Below are 14,609 nucleotides of genomic sequence, written 5' to 3'. Positions count from 1 at the left end.
CATTTGGCTGCTCAGCAGTAGCTTCGGCGACAATCTCCACATCCGTGAGCTCCGCCGTTCAGAGTTAGGCCTGTCGCGCAGCACAGCGCGCGACAGGCCTAACTCCGAACGCACGAACACTGCGAGCACAACGACCGATGCCTGCCGATGCTACGGGGGAGGAGCTTGCAACAAGTGCGCAGTGTGCCGTTGACACCATAGAGACTGCAACGACTGCAAGCTACAAGGCTGCGGCGCGCGTATGCCGCTAAATTAAAGTGGCGCTCTCGACGCCATCGATGTGTGCAGCATTCGTAAACAACCGCCGCTCTACCGCTACTTTTGAGAGTTGCAGGAAAGCTCGCCGCCTGTCAATGGAGCGCGGGCGGTTTGGGGTGGCTGATACCCCTGTCACACGGCCACCACCAAACTTCGTTAAACACCGTCAACGTAAATCTCCCTTAGGGGGTTCGACGGAGAAGGAGTTGTGGCAGTGTCACACGGCAATGACAAGGTTGTAACAGTTGCCGCGAGGAGGCTCAGCTGGCGCTGTTTGATCTTCGGAAAAGTATCCTAATTTCATCTCTATTGATTTCTTGTGAATACTCTTTATGCGATTTTTACAAAAAGCACTATTAAGTAGGTATGCGACTAAAAAAACATTAAAAATAATTTCATATAAAAACGCATTTGCTAAATCACGGCCGGACTCGACGCTCCTTCCGCACGCTCCTTATGGCCTTCTCAATACCGGCGCCGCGCATACATTTTTTTCTGACGCGTAGAGGGCAGCACCACCTCACTGTAAGCTCCGCCGGCTCCCCGCGTCGACGACTGCGACTTTTCTTGACTGCGTTCGATGGCCTCGGGTAAACAATGCATCAGACACGCTCAGGCACGCTAACTGCACTTGCGTAGCCATGGTTTATTGTTGCATGCCGCTGTGTAAGTCACAGCAAGGGAAGACACCGGGTGTGTCGTACCACCAATTTCCTAGCGATGAGGAACTGTGTTCGAAGTGGGGGGAAAATGTTTCACGTGAAAACCTCGTCATCAATGACAAGTCCGCACCGACTGTAGTGTGCAGCAAACACTTCACGGAAAATGACTATGTTGCCGGATATCGTATCCGGAAACTGCGTCCAGGAGCCGTGCCCACGGTCTTCGATCATTATCCTTCGTATATGGTCCCGGCTACGAAGAGGCCGCGTAAAGAACCTGCAGCGCGTGGCCCCTCAACCACCTCGGCTCCTCGACAGCCGACGAAACGGAAAGCGGAGTCATCGCCGTCTACCTACGGGGAGTGGATACATCGTGAAGCTCGTCAGTGAGTTTGAGTGTGATGCTTGTGTTACGATGCTGACGACTACGAACAAAGCTGATCCTTTGTATGTTCTGTTGCACAGCCAGGACAAAAGTGCACTCCACTACCCAAACCGTATGTTTTTGACACTGTTGGACAACATTGTTACTTTCTTTGAAAAAGCTGCTAGCAAACTTCCGCGTACAAAAGTGCATGAAGTGCTGCAACTTCTGGTTACCCCACACCTCGAACAATCACCCGTCCTCCTCTGCCCAGAGAGTGTAGACAGCAGCCACGCAAGGCGCACAGCTCGTTTTTTTGCGGACAAATTTATCAGACTTCTTCTCGTTAACTACACCAAGATGGTGAGCGATAGAAATGAAAAAACACTTGCGTATGTGCACAAGCCGTCTAGAAAATATTTCAGACTGTGATGAGTATGTCATGGAGGTTCGCTTTATTTGTACCATGCATTTGTGTTTGTGTTAATTTGTATTGCTAGCATGGGTTTGAAAGAAAAAGGTATTTGTGCTCACCTCGCACAGAAATTGTTTTTTTATTTAAGTTCTAGTCCATCTTACGACAAAATAAATATTGCTTTTCCTCTCTGAATTTGTGCGCTGTAATGGATTACTGTTGCTTGTGACAACACGCGTGTGCGAAAATCCAGGAAAGCTGCCGGAATGGTTGCGACTGGGTAAGCGGTGCTCTCAGAGGGCGACTATACCATTTTAACCTCATCACATGCAACGACCGAGCTGTATTGTGTGGATAAAACGTTCATCTTCAAGAATTCAGGCACCGCAGTTGGTTCTGTTCCTCGTACTCAGCGCTGTTATGATGGCCATACCGCTGTGGCGCGCACACTGCGCCCGTGAACGCGCTTGGAGGCGGCGGAGCAACAGTGGTCTAGCAGCGCCACCCCGAACTTGCGGCGGCAGGCAGCAAAACGCCCCAATGCGAAGGTCGTAAGGGGAGCGCCGGAGAAGGAGTCGAGTCCGGCCGTGGCTAAATGTAGCGATGCTGCTAGTGACGCTGGTCACATTGTGCTTTTAGTTGTTTTGCTGCTGTGTATATGCCCGGTACCGGTACGAAAGTTCTTATGCTTCCTTGCCTCGTGAGCGCACATTTTGTGTTCTTCAGCCATGAGTGACACAGCGGCCGACGTGAGGAAGTGGTACGAAAATGCGCTGGTAATGACGTTGATCGGCTGGCGCCGACCGGCCCGACTCGCGGAGCATGGTGTGTAGGGCATCAGTGTTGAGAGTAAGTGAACTCTGGCGGGCGTAAATATATGCAAACAAACAGCCGCTGTGAATGAGTACTACAACGAAAGAACGTTTAATATTGCCAAAATGTATTATTTTTTCACTGCGGCCACTTAGTGCTCGAAATTGTTTTCTGACCTCTAGACTGCTGGGAAGAGAGTACCTCGTTTCGCTGCGAAGGGAGATCGTTGAACGTCCTTTGCGAAATGCTCCGTTTATCTTCGTTAGCGTAAGGGTGGCCGTGTGACACGGACCGCATCTTCATTGTCGTAAGGACGAGGAAGTTAAACGGTCTTCGCAGGTGCCCATGAGACAGGGGTATGAGTTCGATATATCCATTACAGTTAAACCTCGAGACGGGCCATAACGAAATAATGAATATAACGAGCGAATCCTAATTCCCCTTGAAAGTCCCCATACAAACCAATGTATTGAAAACCTCGTTTTAACGAGGCAAAAGTTGCCTGTTATGGGATATAACGAACAAGTTTTGTTAGGAAGTAAAATTTCAAGCCGATGTCACGACAGTGCACAACGCGAATTTGAGACGGCGCGCAACGCGACAACTGTATTTAGCAGTTTGAAACTCCCGCCACGCGCCCTCCAGCAACGCGCGCAAAGCAGACGGCATGCGCTGTTTCCGGAGGAGAGGTCGCTGCACGTGCGCCCCTTGGCTACCACCGACAGCGGAGTGCTCCGCAGCTCCGCGAACGTCTCGCCTTTTTCTTTTCTTTTGTGTCTCCTTTATATTCTCCCTCTCCCCTTTCTCATGGCGCTGAGGCGTGCTTCCTAATCTTACATACCCCCTTCCCCTTGAGTAACCGGTTCCTAGAGGGCAGCGCAAAAGAGCGCCCCTTCTGCCCCTTCCACTTCACAGTCACTTTCTCTGCAAGTGTTGTCGCTCGCCGACGTGAGCCGCGTTGCTTTTGCGTGCGTGTTTCTTCTCTTTTTCGACTGCTTCTGCCTTATCTTTTATCGTGCTGCGCTCATGATTCCAGCAACATGAATGCGCCAGGCGGGAAGCGAAAGCGCATAACGCTAGATCAGAAGGCGGCTATGATAAGAGCCGTCGTATCGGGGACCAAGAAAGGTAACGTGGCAAGAGACTTTGGCGTATCGGCGAGCACACCGTCAACCATCTTGAGCAAGCAGGAGTCCATCATCCACACTGTTGCACGTGGCATGAAAGGAAGCGCTAGGAGGATGAGGGCACCTGCCTTTGAAGCGGTCGAAAGGGCCGTTTTTAAATGGTTCTTGGACACGCGGGCCGTGATTCTGCCGGTGAGCGGCGCCTTGCTGCAAAGAAAAGCGAGAGACTTTGCCTGCATCATGGGCTATGACAACTTCGTAGCAAGTTCGGGTTGGCTCTAACGCTTCAAGGAGCGCCACGACATTGTCGGGAGAGCGGTCTGCGGCGAATCGCAATCTGTCGACGAAGCAGAGGCTACCAAGTGGGCGAAAGAATACAGCGCGGAGGATATTTTTAACGCGGACGAAATCGCTCTCTTTTTCAAGATGTTGCCGCACAAGACCTTAGCCCTCAAAGGCGAGCCGTGCCATGGCGGCAAACAAAGTAAGCTGCGGATCACTGCGCTACTTTGTGCAAACATGACCGGCTCTGAGAAGCTGCCAATTTTCGTAATTGGCAAAAGTGCATCCCTTCGCTGCTTTAAGGGGAAGAGGCAGCTCCCAGTCAAGTATGTAGCCAATCGCAAAGCCTGGATGACCAGGGAGATTTTTTCAAAATGGCTTTGCGAATGGGACGAGAAGCTGGCAAAGGCGAACCGCAAGGTGTGCCTTGTTTTAGATAACTGCACCGCCCACCATACCGCTGCCGTGCTTCAAAACATCGAGCTGCTGTTCCTTCCTGCCAACTGCACAGCAAAAATACAGCCGCTTGACCAAGGCGTGATTATGTCGCTGAAGGAAGGTTACCGCAAGCGTGTGATAGACAAGCTCCTGCTCAACATGAGGATGAAGCGAGACACCGATGTTGACTTGTACGTTGCGCTCGAAATGCTTCAGGCGGCGTGGATGAGTGTGACGGCGACCCCGATCGCAAACTGCTTTCGACACGCCTCATTTGCCGCCGCACCAGACGCCAGCGATGAGCCATCAGACGAGCCCACTGTGCTGGACGGTTTTGCCACATCAGACGAAGTCGCTGCATCATGGACGGCACTTCGTGACGCCGGTGTCGTGCCTGACAGCGAGTCGTTTTGTGACTATGTGAGTGCGGACTCGGAAGTGGTGGCAACGGAGCAACTCCTGGATGACGATATTGTGCGCGCTGTCAGTGATCATAACGAAACCAGTGACGATGACTCTGTCGACGAACAGGAGACAAACGTGCCGACGGCGTCGGAGGCATTAGACGCGGTGGACGTACTGCGCCGCTAATTCGGCGCTAACGAGGGCGCCGAAGATGGCTTGAACATTGCGGCCGCAGCTGAGCGAGCCATCGTTCGCATCAGGAAGATGCATCAACATCCAATTACGGACTTCTTTGCAGCTAAGTCTGCCTGAAAAGCAAGCTGTGTATCTTGAAGTGCATTAAAACAGGTGCATGACTTTTTCCTTTTTATTTGGAATGCGGTTATTTTGTTGCATACCACCGTGCGGCGGGATGCTATTTCGCCCGCTATTTTTTTTGGGTAAGTACAGTGCATAATATTTGCGGTAAATGCCCGCTACGGCTATAACGAAATATTGGTTATAACGAGCAAATTGCGGCGGCCCTCCAATTTCGTTATAACGAGGTTTAACTGTATATGTCAAACTTTGTTTGAAATAAAAAATCAATAATGCATGCGATTTCCCGCGTGATATAGGAACCGTTCGATATAGACAATAATTCGATATATCCGTGTTCGATATATTGAGGTTTGACTGTAGTCAGAAGCAACTACGATCCAGCGGTTGTCGTCATGAGACTTCGGAAAGGGCTCGAGCAGGTCCATGCCTATTTGTACTAATGGTTGTGATGGTGGTGCAACAAGCTTCAATAAACCAGCGGGCCACACAGGTGGGGCTTTACGGCGCTGCCAATCGTTACACCTTTTAATGTATTGCTTGACATCCTGAGTTAGTTTTGGCCAGTAGTAGTGAGTACTAATTCGGGAGAAGGTATGCACGAATCCCAAGTGGCTTGAAGAAGGCTCGTCGTGGCTGGCAGATAAAATTTCAGCATGTAGTGCTCAGAGAACGACGAGCAGGTGTTCGGTTGCATAAGGTTCGAAGTTCTTTTTATAGAGGATGTTGTTATAAAAACAAAACGACCTTGAACGCGCAAATGCCCGCCGTGGACTCGAGCTGCGGCCTTCAAGGTATTCAATAAGATGTCCAAGCTCTGAATCATTCTGTTGTTGTTGAACCAAGTCAGATTCACTGACCGCACAAAGGAAAATGCCATTGATATCATCATCGCTTGATGACGTTGCAAGTGGAGCAAGCGAAAAGCACTTGGCATCCATGTGCCCGCAGCCAGACTTGTAGACGATTGTTACGCCGAATTCTTGAAGGCGCAAGCTCCATCTGGTGAGGCGCCCTGAAGAGTCCTTGAGATTTACCAGCCAACAGAGGGCACGATGATCTGTAACAACTCTGAGCAGATGACCATACAGCGTCAGTGTGCAGTTCGGTGGGGCATCTTCATCAAAGTGCCCTAGTAAGGGCTCAGTCTGAAGGCGCTGCTGAAGCTAAGAAAAAGTGTGCCTTTGCTCTGCATTCCACACAAAAGGAGTATCGTCCTTTATTAAGTGAGTAAGGGATTTAGCGATTTTCGAGAAGTCCTGCACAAAGCGCCTGTAAGTATGCGCAGAGACCCAAAAATCTGCACTCATCTCGTTTGTTCGAAGAAAGGGGAAATGAAACAACAGCCATTGTCTTTTCTGCGTCTGGCCGAATGCCATCACGAGTCACAAGGCGGCCAAATATTTTAGTTCCTCGTAGCCAAAATAAGACTTCTCCGGCCTTAGTGATAGGCCTGCGAATCTAATAACGGCGAAGACAGACCGAAGAATGAAATACGATATCGTTTAAATAGACGAGGCATGATTCCTACTTCAGATCTGACAGGGCGGTATCCATCATCCTTCAGACTGTCGTGCTACATTAAACTGGGAAAGGGGTTAAGGGGACATAAAGAAAGAAGAATGATAGAGAAGGGATGCAGAAACAAACACACAGGAGTGTCATAATCATTAAACGAAACAGGTCACTCATAGGAACTCTTCGTAGAATCTCCCATTATTGACACGATGCTTACGAAAGAGTACAGTACTGATTTGGTACCGCATACTACAGGCACATACTGCACGTAAATTACTGCTAAAAAGCAAAGCGGCTGGTGTCACATGAATGAATACCTATTCACACACTTTTACCGAACTCTTAGTTTTTCCTGTTGATTGCAATTAACTGGCAGCGGAGCTCGCAGTTTTTCTGTTGCGTATGGAAATCTGTGCAATCTGAAAACACCAAAATGGCATAATTTCCGTGCCGTGTTGCGCTCATCCCAAACAGTGTTGAGTAATATCTTTTTCTAGCGGCGATTTGTTTTCGCATCCAAAAACTGTGCAGTTGTACCCAGACAACTTTTTGTAAGCGGGAGGGGCCTGAACAAGAGCTTTCCCTCGCAATATACACACCTTGGCTGTCCATAACAAATTGGTGCCGTGGTGCGAGAGTATGCCGCCCAGAACCTAGACACCTCAGTGTAAGATAAACGTGCTCTGCTTTACATTTACCAAAAAACTAAAAATTTCAAATTGACCCACTGTTGGAGAAGATAGAAGAAACGGAACTGTACTTTTACTAAACCACCTGGAGACAAGTCATACTGTCTTGCCTTGCAGTGAAGTGAAATGGCTACCACCTTCAAGAACACTCACATATAGCTTCCCATCCCACTTCCTAAAGGACATGCTGCCTTGGTGTCAACTGCTTTGAGTTGTGCACTCATTACGCCCTTTCCGTACGAAAACACCCCTTGAAACGTGCTTGTCAGCAAGGTCTAAATGAGGTGGTGGGCCCCTGAAGGTCGCATGTTCAGAATGCACATGGGCACCAATACCATATTAATATTTTACTCTATTGATCATGAACTGATGCATTTAATTTCTTCCTTTTTTTCTATAGTACATTACACCTTATTGCAAGGCGCTTTTCGTTGGAACAATTCATACTTCAACATGATGCAGGAGATTTGTTTTTGCTCCCAGGCTGCTTGCATTTGTTCTGTATCCTGTACTACTGTGCAATTAATATACCGCAGTAAATGCCTTGCTTGGTGTGTAAAATAATGTTGAAAAAATCAAGAAGACGACTGATTTGATTTGACCCTGTAAACTGCCAAACCCAATTGGTTAGAGCTGCTAAGGAATAGTACCATTCGAGGAGCTCCTAAGTGCCGTCATGCAAAGAGTTTGAGAAACATTTCTGTCGGACCTTTGTGAGCCAGACTCATTGCGGAATAATGGTGCAGGATGCAAGAGCGCATGCAGCAGTGAAACAAGAGCACAACAGCCTATTGCCATTCCAAGGCGAGTCTTTGCCACGAAGCAAATTTAGACCACCTACTTACTGCACGACTTCCTGAAGTCGTGAATGGTGTGAATCGAACGTGAATGGTGTGAACTTTTAGGGTTATGCTACTGAAGCTTTGTCGCACCATCGTGTTCAAAGCGCAGTATACCCGCTTCAATGACAAAAGTGACCACCAACGTGAACCGCGAAATAGATCGATGTCTGAGATTGCCGCATGTCAACCGACATGTTGAGCACAAGTGCTGTAACTGCAACGCCCATGACCACAGAGCAAGTGACTGTCTAGTGCATAAGCAGCCGCTCAAGTGTCGGCTTTGTCAAGCAACTGCAAGGCGTTTTCATGTAACAAGTCTAACGCCAACGTAGAAGCACTTCCTTGCAGAGAGACCAGTCATCTGTTGTTCAAGGAAGTAATAATTAACTATAACTTCACTTTCATAGACTTTATTCACACAGGCAGTTCTGCTTGATTGTTGCGTGCATCACTAGCAGCACGATGCAGCATTGAGATGGTTCAGGAACCGACTTAATTATTGATTGATTGATTGATTGATATGTGGGGTTTAACGTCCCAAAACCACTATATGATTATGAGAGACGCCGTAGTGGAGGGCTCCGGAAATTTAGACCACCTGGGGTTCTTTAACGTGCACCCAAATCTGAGCACACGGGCCTACAACATTTCCGCCTCCATCGGAAATGCAGCCGCCGCAGCCGGGATTCGAACCCGCGCCCTGCGGGTCAGCAGCCGAGTACCTTAGCCACTAGACCACCGCGGCGGGGCGACTTCATTATACACAGTAATGAAAAGGGTCGGTCACTACAAGGCTAGGGTGGGCATAGACAATGTTGTGGCAGAAAATATACCTGTTCTGATAGTTCCCAATGAGGCATAACGAATAAAGTATCAACATATTGGTGAGTTGTACCTTCATTGAACTGCCCAATATCACTTATGCCAAGGTGGGGAGTGTGTTTGTTGTCACAACCACAATGAAGGTTTTTTTTTCCGCACATTTGGAGATGTCAGAGCAGCAGCCTAACCTGACTGAAAGTAAGAGAGAAGTCCACGATTCAGAAAAATAGAGTGCAGTGATCACCATGTGACAATCCTTGTCATTTACAGGCACTGTGGGCATGATGTGCTGCGTGACATTGTAGATAGAGAAATCACAGTGCCAATGTGCAAGGATAGTGAGACTGTGATCCGAAAAGGACAGCCTTTAAGGTGAGCCAGTGAAGTTGGAAAGTTTTCAAACTTGCACAACAACAATAATGGAAATGTCAATTCTTGTGAGAATGGCCCCGGAGAAGAAACGCAGAGAGTACGACCTATTGTTGAGTCGGAAGTCCAGTTTTAATGCAGTTAAGCAGAACTGAGATGCAGCACAGCCTTTTCAAAAAAAATTCCACAGGCCACTGCAGTAGGTGGAGTTGACAAATTTTAAACTTAAGTTCAAATGCAATTCTCAAACTATCCAAGAGTTCAACCAGAACATGTACTTGAATATTTGTGAAACCAACATATAACAAGATATCGTTTAAGTATGCACAGAATAGTCACTGTTATTATAGCAATCACCATAAACGACCACCTTGCAAAAACTTGTAATTGAACTCAATTTTCTATAACTCTCCAATATTGCACAATTTTAACTCTGAACTCGATACAGTAAAAGCTCGTTAATGCAATAATTATTACCTTGGAAAATCAGACATCAGGACGTGTTCCCTGATCCCCGCCAGCGTATACATTGTTAAATGGCATCAATCTCTTGTTCATTCGGTTGTATCTGGCCACAATCGGGTTAATTCAGTATGCCAAGCACGAAGCGCCACAAATAGCGTTGCAAAGTAGCAAAAACTGAGTTCGCGTACAGCCAAAACCATACCTGCCAAGTTCAAGGATTTTGAATACGGGAGATTTCCGCAACAAGGGGGGGGGGGGTCATTAAAAAACAAGAACAAACAAGCAAACAAACAAAAAACATCGTGCAAAACAAAAAGGGGGTGGGAGGGAGGTCTCAAAATCGCAAGCGCCAACATCAGCATTGCGGTCTTATAGCGGATAGGAGCGGCCAAACACACGAGGGTAGAGCTTTTCACTAAGGTGAGAGTCTCAAAAGATCAACACAACTAGCAGAATTTATTTCAGTCAAAACAACTCGCGTGTGTCTTCCCAGGACACACATGAACTGACGGAACGGCGCAGCTGGCTGCCGCAAAAGCACGGGTAAACGCTTTGCTCACTGCTAGATTTCTTTGACAGGAACGCCAAAACGCGTCTGGCCCCTTTTTATTGCGATTGCAAATTATATGGACAGTCCAGGCTGTTTTTTGCCATCACCATCGCTGCCGTCCTTCACCGCGTATGTACACGTATCTATATATATGAACACTCAAAGAAAAAAGCCGCCCGCGCTCGGCGCCAAGCTTGTCGCAATGCGCCGACGCATGCTTATCTCTCACGTGTACTTTGCCCCATGGATGGATGCCTGTGCGCTTATCTTTTGGTGGGGGAATCGTGTGGCCTTCGGCTTTCACTGAAATGAAAGAGTTAGTAGCCGGGCCCACAAAGGTCACTTCGGTCTCTCCACAGGCCCCTTTTGCAAAAACAGCGGGCTTTTCATACACAGCGAGGTAAAACAACTGAGACACTTGTTAGTTTGTACTCATCTGTACCTTTGATTACGTATCCAGCATTGTTTTTGTTTAAAAAGTGCGTTACGTGTCGAGCGTTCCACGCTGTTAGTTCGCTCTCGTCCTGCGAGTATCGTTTTCGTGCGTCATTTGTATGTGAGCAGCGCGCTGCACGTTTCTATCTGCTTGCCGTTCTCAGCGTTACATTCGAAGTTGTTCCTGTCGCATTTATTGTTTCGCCTTTGTGGCAAGACTACAACTTTTTTCAATTTTTTACGTACTTACTGCCTTTAACCTACCACTGCGTGACCTCGGAGCTCGTAGATCGCTCTCGCGTCGCCACGACCGTGGTTTTGAGCACGGCGGTTGCGGCAAACGGTAGTTCATTTTACAATCCCCATGCGCTTGGCTGCGCACACGCCATCAAAACTAAGTCGTTTTATGCTATCTACGATAGCATCTGCTGCAGGTTTGTCTGCAGAGTTTGCGGAAAGCAGTGTTGCTTTGACTGGTTGAGCGCACACTTTCGGGGTTCTCTCAGTTACGTCGTCGCCATACTTGATCGTGTCAAGAGCGACCGCGGTTTCGTCCCCAGCAGTTGTGGCAACGACGATCACATGCACTGTAGTGCGGCGGTCGCACGCGTACTTTCGAAGCTTCGAGTACACTGCTCTCGGCCTTCATTCAACACGGTTTCTGTACTAAAGTTCGTACCACCCGCCGCGATTAGGAAATGTGTTCGGAACATTCTGATTGATTGATTTGTGGGGTTTAACGTCCCAAAACCACTATATGATTATGATAGACGCCGTAGTGGAGGGCTCCGGAAATTTTGACCACCTGGGGTTCTTTAACGTGCACCCAAATCTGAGTACACGGGCCTACAACATTTCCGCCTCCATCGGAAATGCAGCCGCCACAGCCGGGATTCGAACCCGCGACCTGCGGGTCAGCAGCCGATGTTCGGAACATTCTCATTGAGGCCCAATGAATGTAGTAAAATTTGGCTGGGGAATTTGAGAATTCGTATCTGCCGCTGTTTCGCATCACTGAGATTATACCGTCAGTTTACACGAACGCCTCTTAAACTCATTTATAATAAAATGGGGTAAGTTGGAAAAACCTAAAGCGGATTTAGCTGCTTTTTTTGTCAATGCAGCCAGATCAGGCACAGAAATTTCGATTTCCGGGAGATTTTCGTGACAATCCTACAACCAGAAAAAACGGTCAATTCGGGAGATTTGGCAAGTATGCAAAACGGTCAAGTGTTTTCAGAAAAACATGGTTGCCACCCACAACCACATTGAACGAAGTCTTGAACTGCGTGCACATTGAGAACAAAGTAAAATCCGGCTTTTGCGCTGCTCATATTCAAAATAATGACTGATTTCATGTATTCTTCAAGAAAATGAATGTGCATTGGTGAAACAGGCATTAAGTGTTTTCTCAATGCTTTCGATAATTTGGTATTCAGTTACTTTAGATTGCTCTTCTGGTCCCACGCAATCCAAATTTACCAGCTTTTACTGCACATTGGTGATACTGAGCTTTCGTTGCACTGTAATCTCGCAATATACATGGGCTAGCAAGGGTGTGTCCCATATAAGACTACTCAAAGTTACGACAACTTTAGTATGCAATTTCGGAAACTGCCACCTTCTCAGAAATACTGCAAGAACGATGGTTTGATGTGCTCTGCATGGATTATGTATTTGCCGAAAGATAGCACGATGTGGAGGTCTCGCTTCTTGGCACAGTATGGTGCAATCGGCACTTAAATTGCATGAATGCAATATCTGTTAGTGTACAAAAAATTAATTCCTAATACTGGAAACTGAACCCTTTTAATTTGCATGCAAAATGAAAAAAACTCCACAGGAATATGAATTGTTATGATAAACAGTGGCAGGAAAAACAAACATGAAACAGGAACAAAAAAAAATGTCCGAAACAAAACATTCAAACAAGGACCACAAACAGGTGGTGCAAGCCACCTGTAGATTAAGAACAAAACAAGTTAACAAACTCTGGCTTCACAAATTAACCTCACCTGCCGATGACTTTATGATTGGAAGGCAGAAGGAACTGAGGGCAGGTACTACAGGATGTGTTGGTGGTGCATCAGGTGCCAACATGATGCTGCTGCTCATCAGGATGCTGCAGATCAGCTTCTGAGCAAGCTTTCGAAGCTGGTTACAAAAATAGATAAAACTCTTTAAAGCTTTGCCATCATACAAGGTTGCAAAAATTAAGTTTGCCTCAAACAATCCTTATCATAGCAAGCAGATACCCGTGAAAGGTTGAATCAAATTCATTTTATCTCGCAATTTTAACACAAAATCATCAAACTGTGCACCCTAAAAAGCTTGATTGGAGTATGCCTATCTAATTACCTTGATAAATTCAATATTCTGTCCCCTTGTCAGTTCGGCTTTCGGAACCATTTCTCTACTGATCTGGCACTCAATCATCTAACCAATCAACTAAAAAAATTAATTGATGAAGGTTTATTTGTAGGATCAATATTCATCGATCTAACAAATGCATTCAACAGTTTAAATCACATTCTCTTTACTAAACTTGAAGCGATCGGTGTATGTGGTCCTGCTTTAGCGTTACTAAAAAGCTACCCCCCTAACTGCGTTCAACTTGTGTCAATTTTTAATGTATATTCTAACGAATTATCTACTAATATTGGTGTCTCTCAAGGATCCATTTCAGGACCACTCCCGTTTTTAAATTATATAAATGATCTTCCTAACTGTCTGTCCTTTACTGATTCGTATTTGTATGCTGGTGACACTACCATATTTACTTCTGACAGAAGCATCTCACTCATCGTCGACAAGCTAAGTACCGACTTGAAAAATGTTTCAAGTTGGTGCAGTGCTAGCTTGTCAACTATTAACGCAACCAAGACTTAATTTGTAGTATTTTCCTTGCATAAAAATATTCAGCATCCTTTCCTTTTTTGACTTTTGGCTCGCACTCTATTATTCCCAGTACCTGCTCTTCTTTTCTCTGAATTTCTCTTGACTCTTGAAATACATGGATCATATTTCTCACATCAAAAAGAAAATAGCGTACGGCATTTGCGCTCTAACTAAAACTCGTCCATACTTCACAGGTGCCACATTACTGTCACTCTACCATTCGTTCATTCTCATATTAATTCTGGTATAATGTGCTGGGGTAACACGTATAACACTCATTTGGCTTCCCTTCAAGTACTACAGAACCAAGCTATAAGAATCATTACTAACAGTTCCCGCTTTTCTAACGGTAAATGCCTACTTCATGATAACAACATCTTGACCATTGCAGAGCTCCTCAATTACAACTTACGTATCACATTCTATAAATACATAACCAAGGCACTACCTCCAATCTGCTTCTCATCTTCCGACCTTGTTGCTCATAGTAATACTAGATTTGCACGTAACAATAACGTCCTTCTGCCTAAGGTACGTACTAATTATGGTAAACTAACTGCTGAATTTTTATCTATATCATTTTGGAACACACTACCAGCTTTTATTAAAAATGCAAAAAACTTGCATCACTATAAGAAAAAACTAAAATCACACATTATGCATGCTTAGTTTTACTGTTTCTTACCATAGCTCCACCTTATTTGAATGTCCACATTATATGTACTAAAGTTTTTGCATTCTTTTTCAGTTATACTGTTCACATTAGTCATTGTTTCATTTGGTTTTATTTAATATTTGTTTTCCTTTAGTACGTATATATGTATATATTTATATATATTATGGGCAGAAGCAGCACACAAACTCACGGGACGAAGAGAAGAGACACAAACAAGCGCTGATGAAGTTCTGCGTGGAACCGAGGCTCAGCGCCGTTGAAAA

General features: G+C 46.1%; 1 protein-coding gene across 1 annotated transcript in view; it reads right to left on the bottom strand.

Annotated features, from left to right (window-relative positions):
* Positions 1–14,609, bottom strand: part of LOC119175879 (RRP12-like protein) — a 101,432-nt gene that overhangs the window by 71,317 nt on the left and 15,506 nt on the right. Inside the window, exon 6 of the mRNA XM_037426898.2 lies at positions 12,788–12,926. Coding sequence (XP_037282795.2) covers positions 12,788–12,926 — 139 coding nt within the window. The remainder of the gene's footprint in view (positions 1–12,787; positions 12,927–14,609) is intronic.

The sequence above is a fragment of the Rhipicephalus microplus genome, chromosome X, assembly GCF_043290135.1.
Source record: "Rhipicephalus microplus isolate Deutch F79 chromosome X, USDA_Rmic, whole genome shotgun sequence".
Classification (NCBI taxonomy): domain Eukaryota; kingdom Metazoa; phylum Arthropoda; class Arachnida; order Ixodida; family Ixodidae; genus Rhipicephalus; species Rhipicephalus microplus.
Note: the sequence above shows the minus strand (reverse complement) of the source record. Positions and strands in the feature narration are given on the sequence as shown.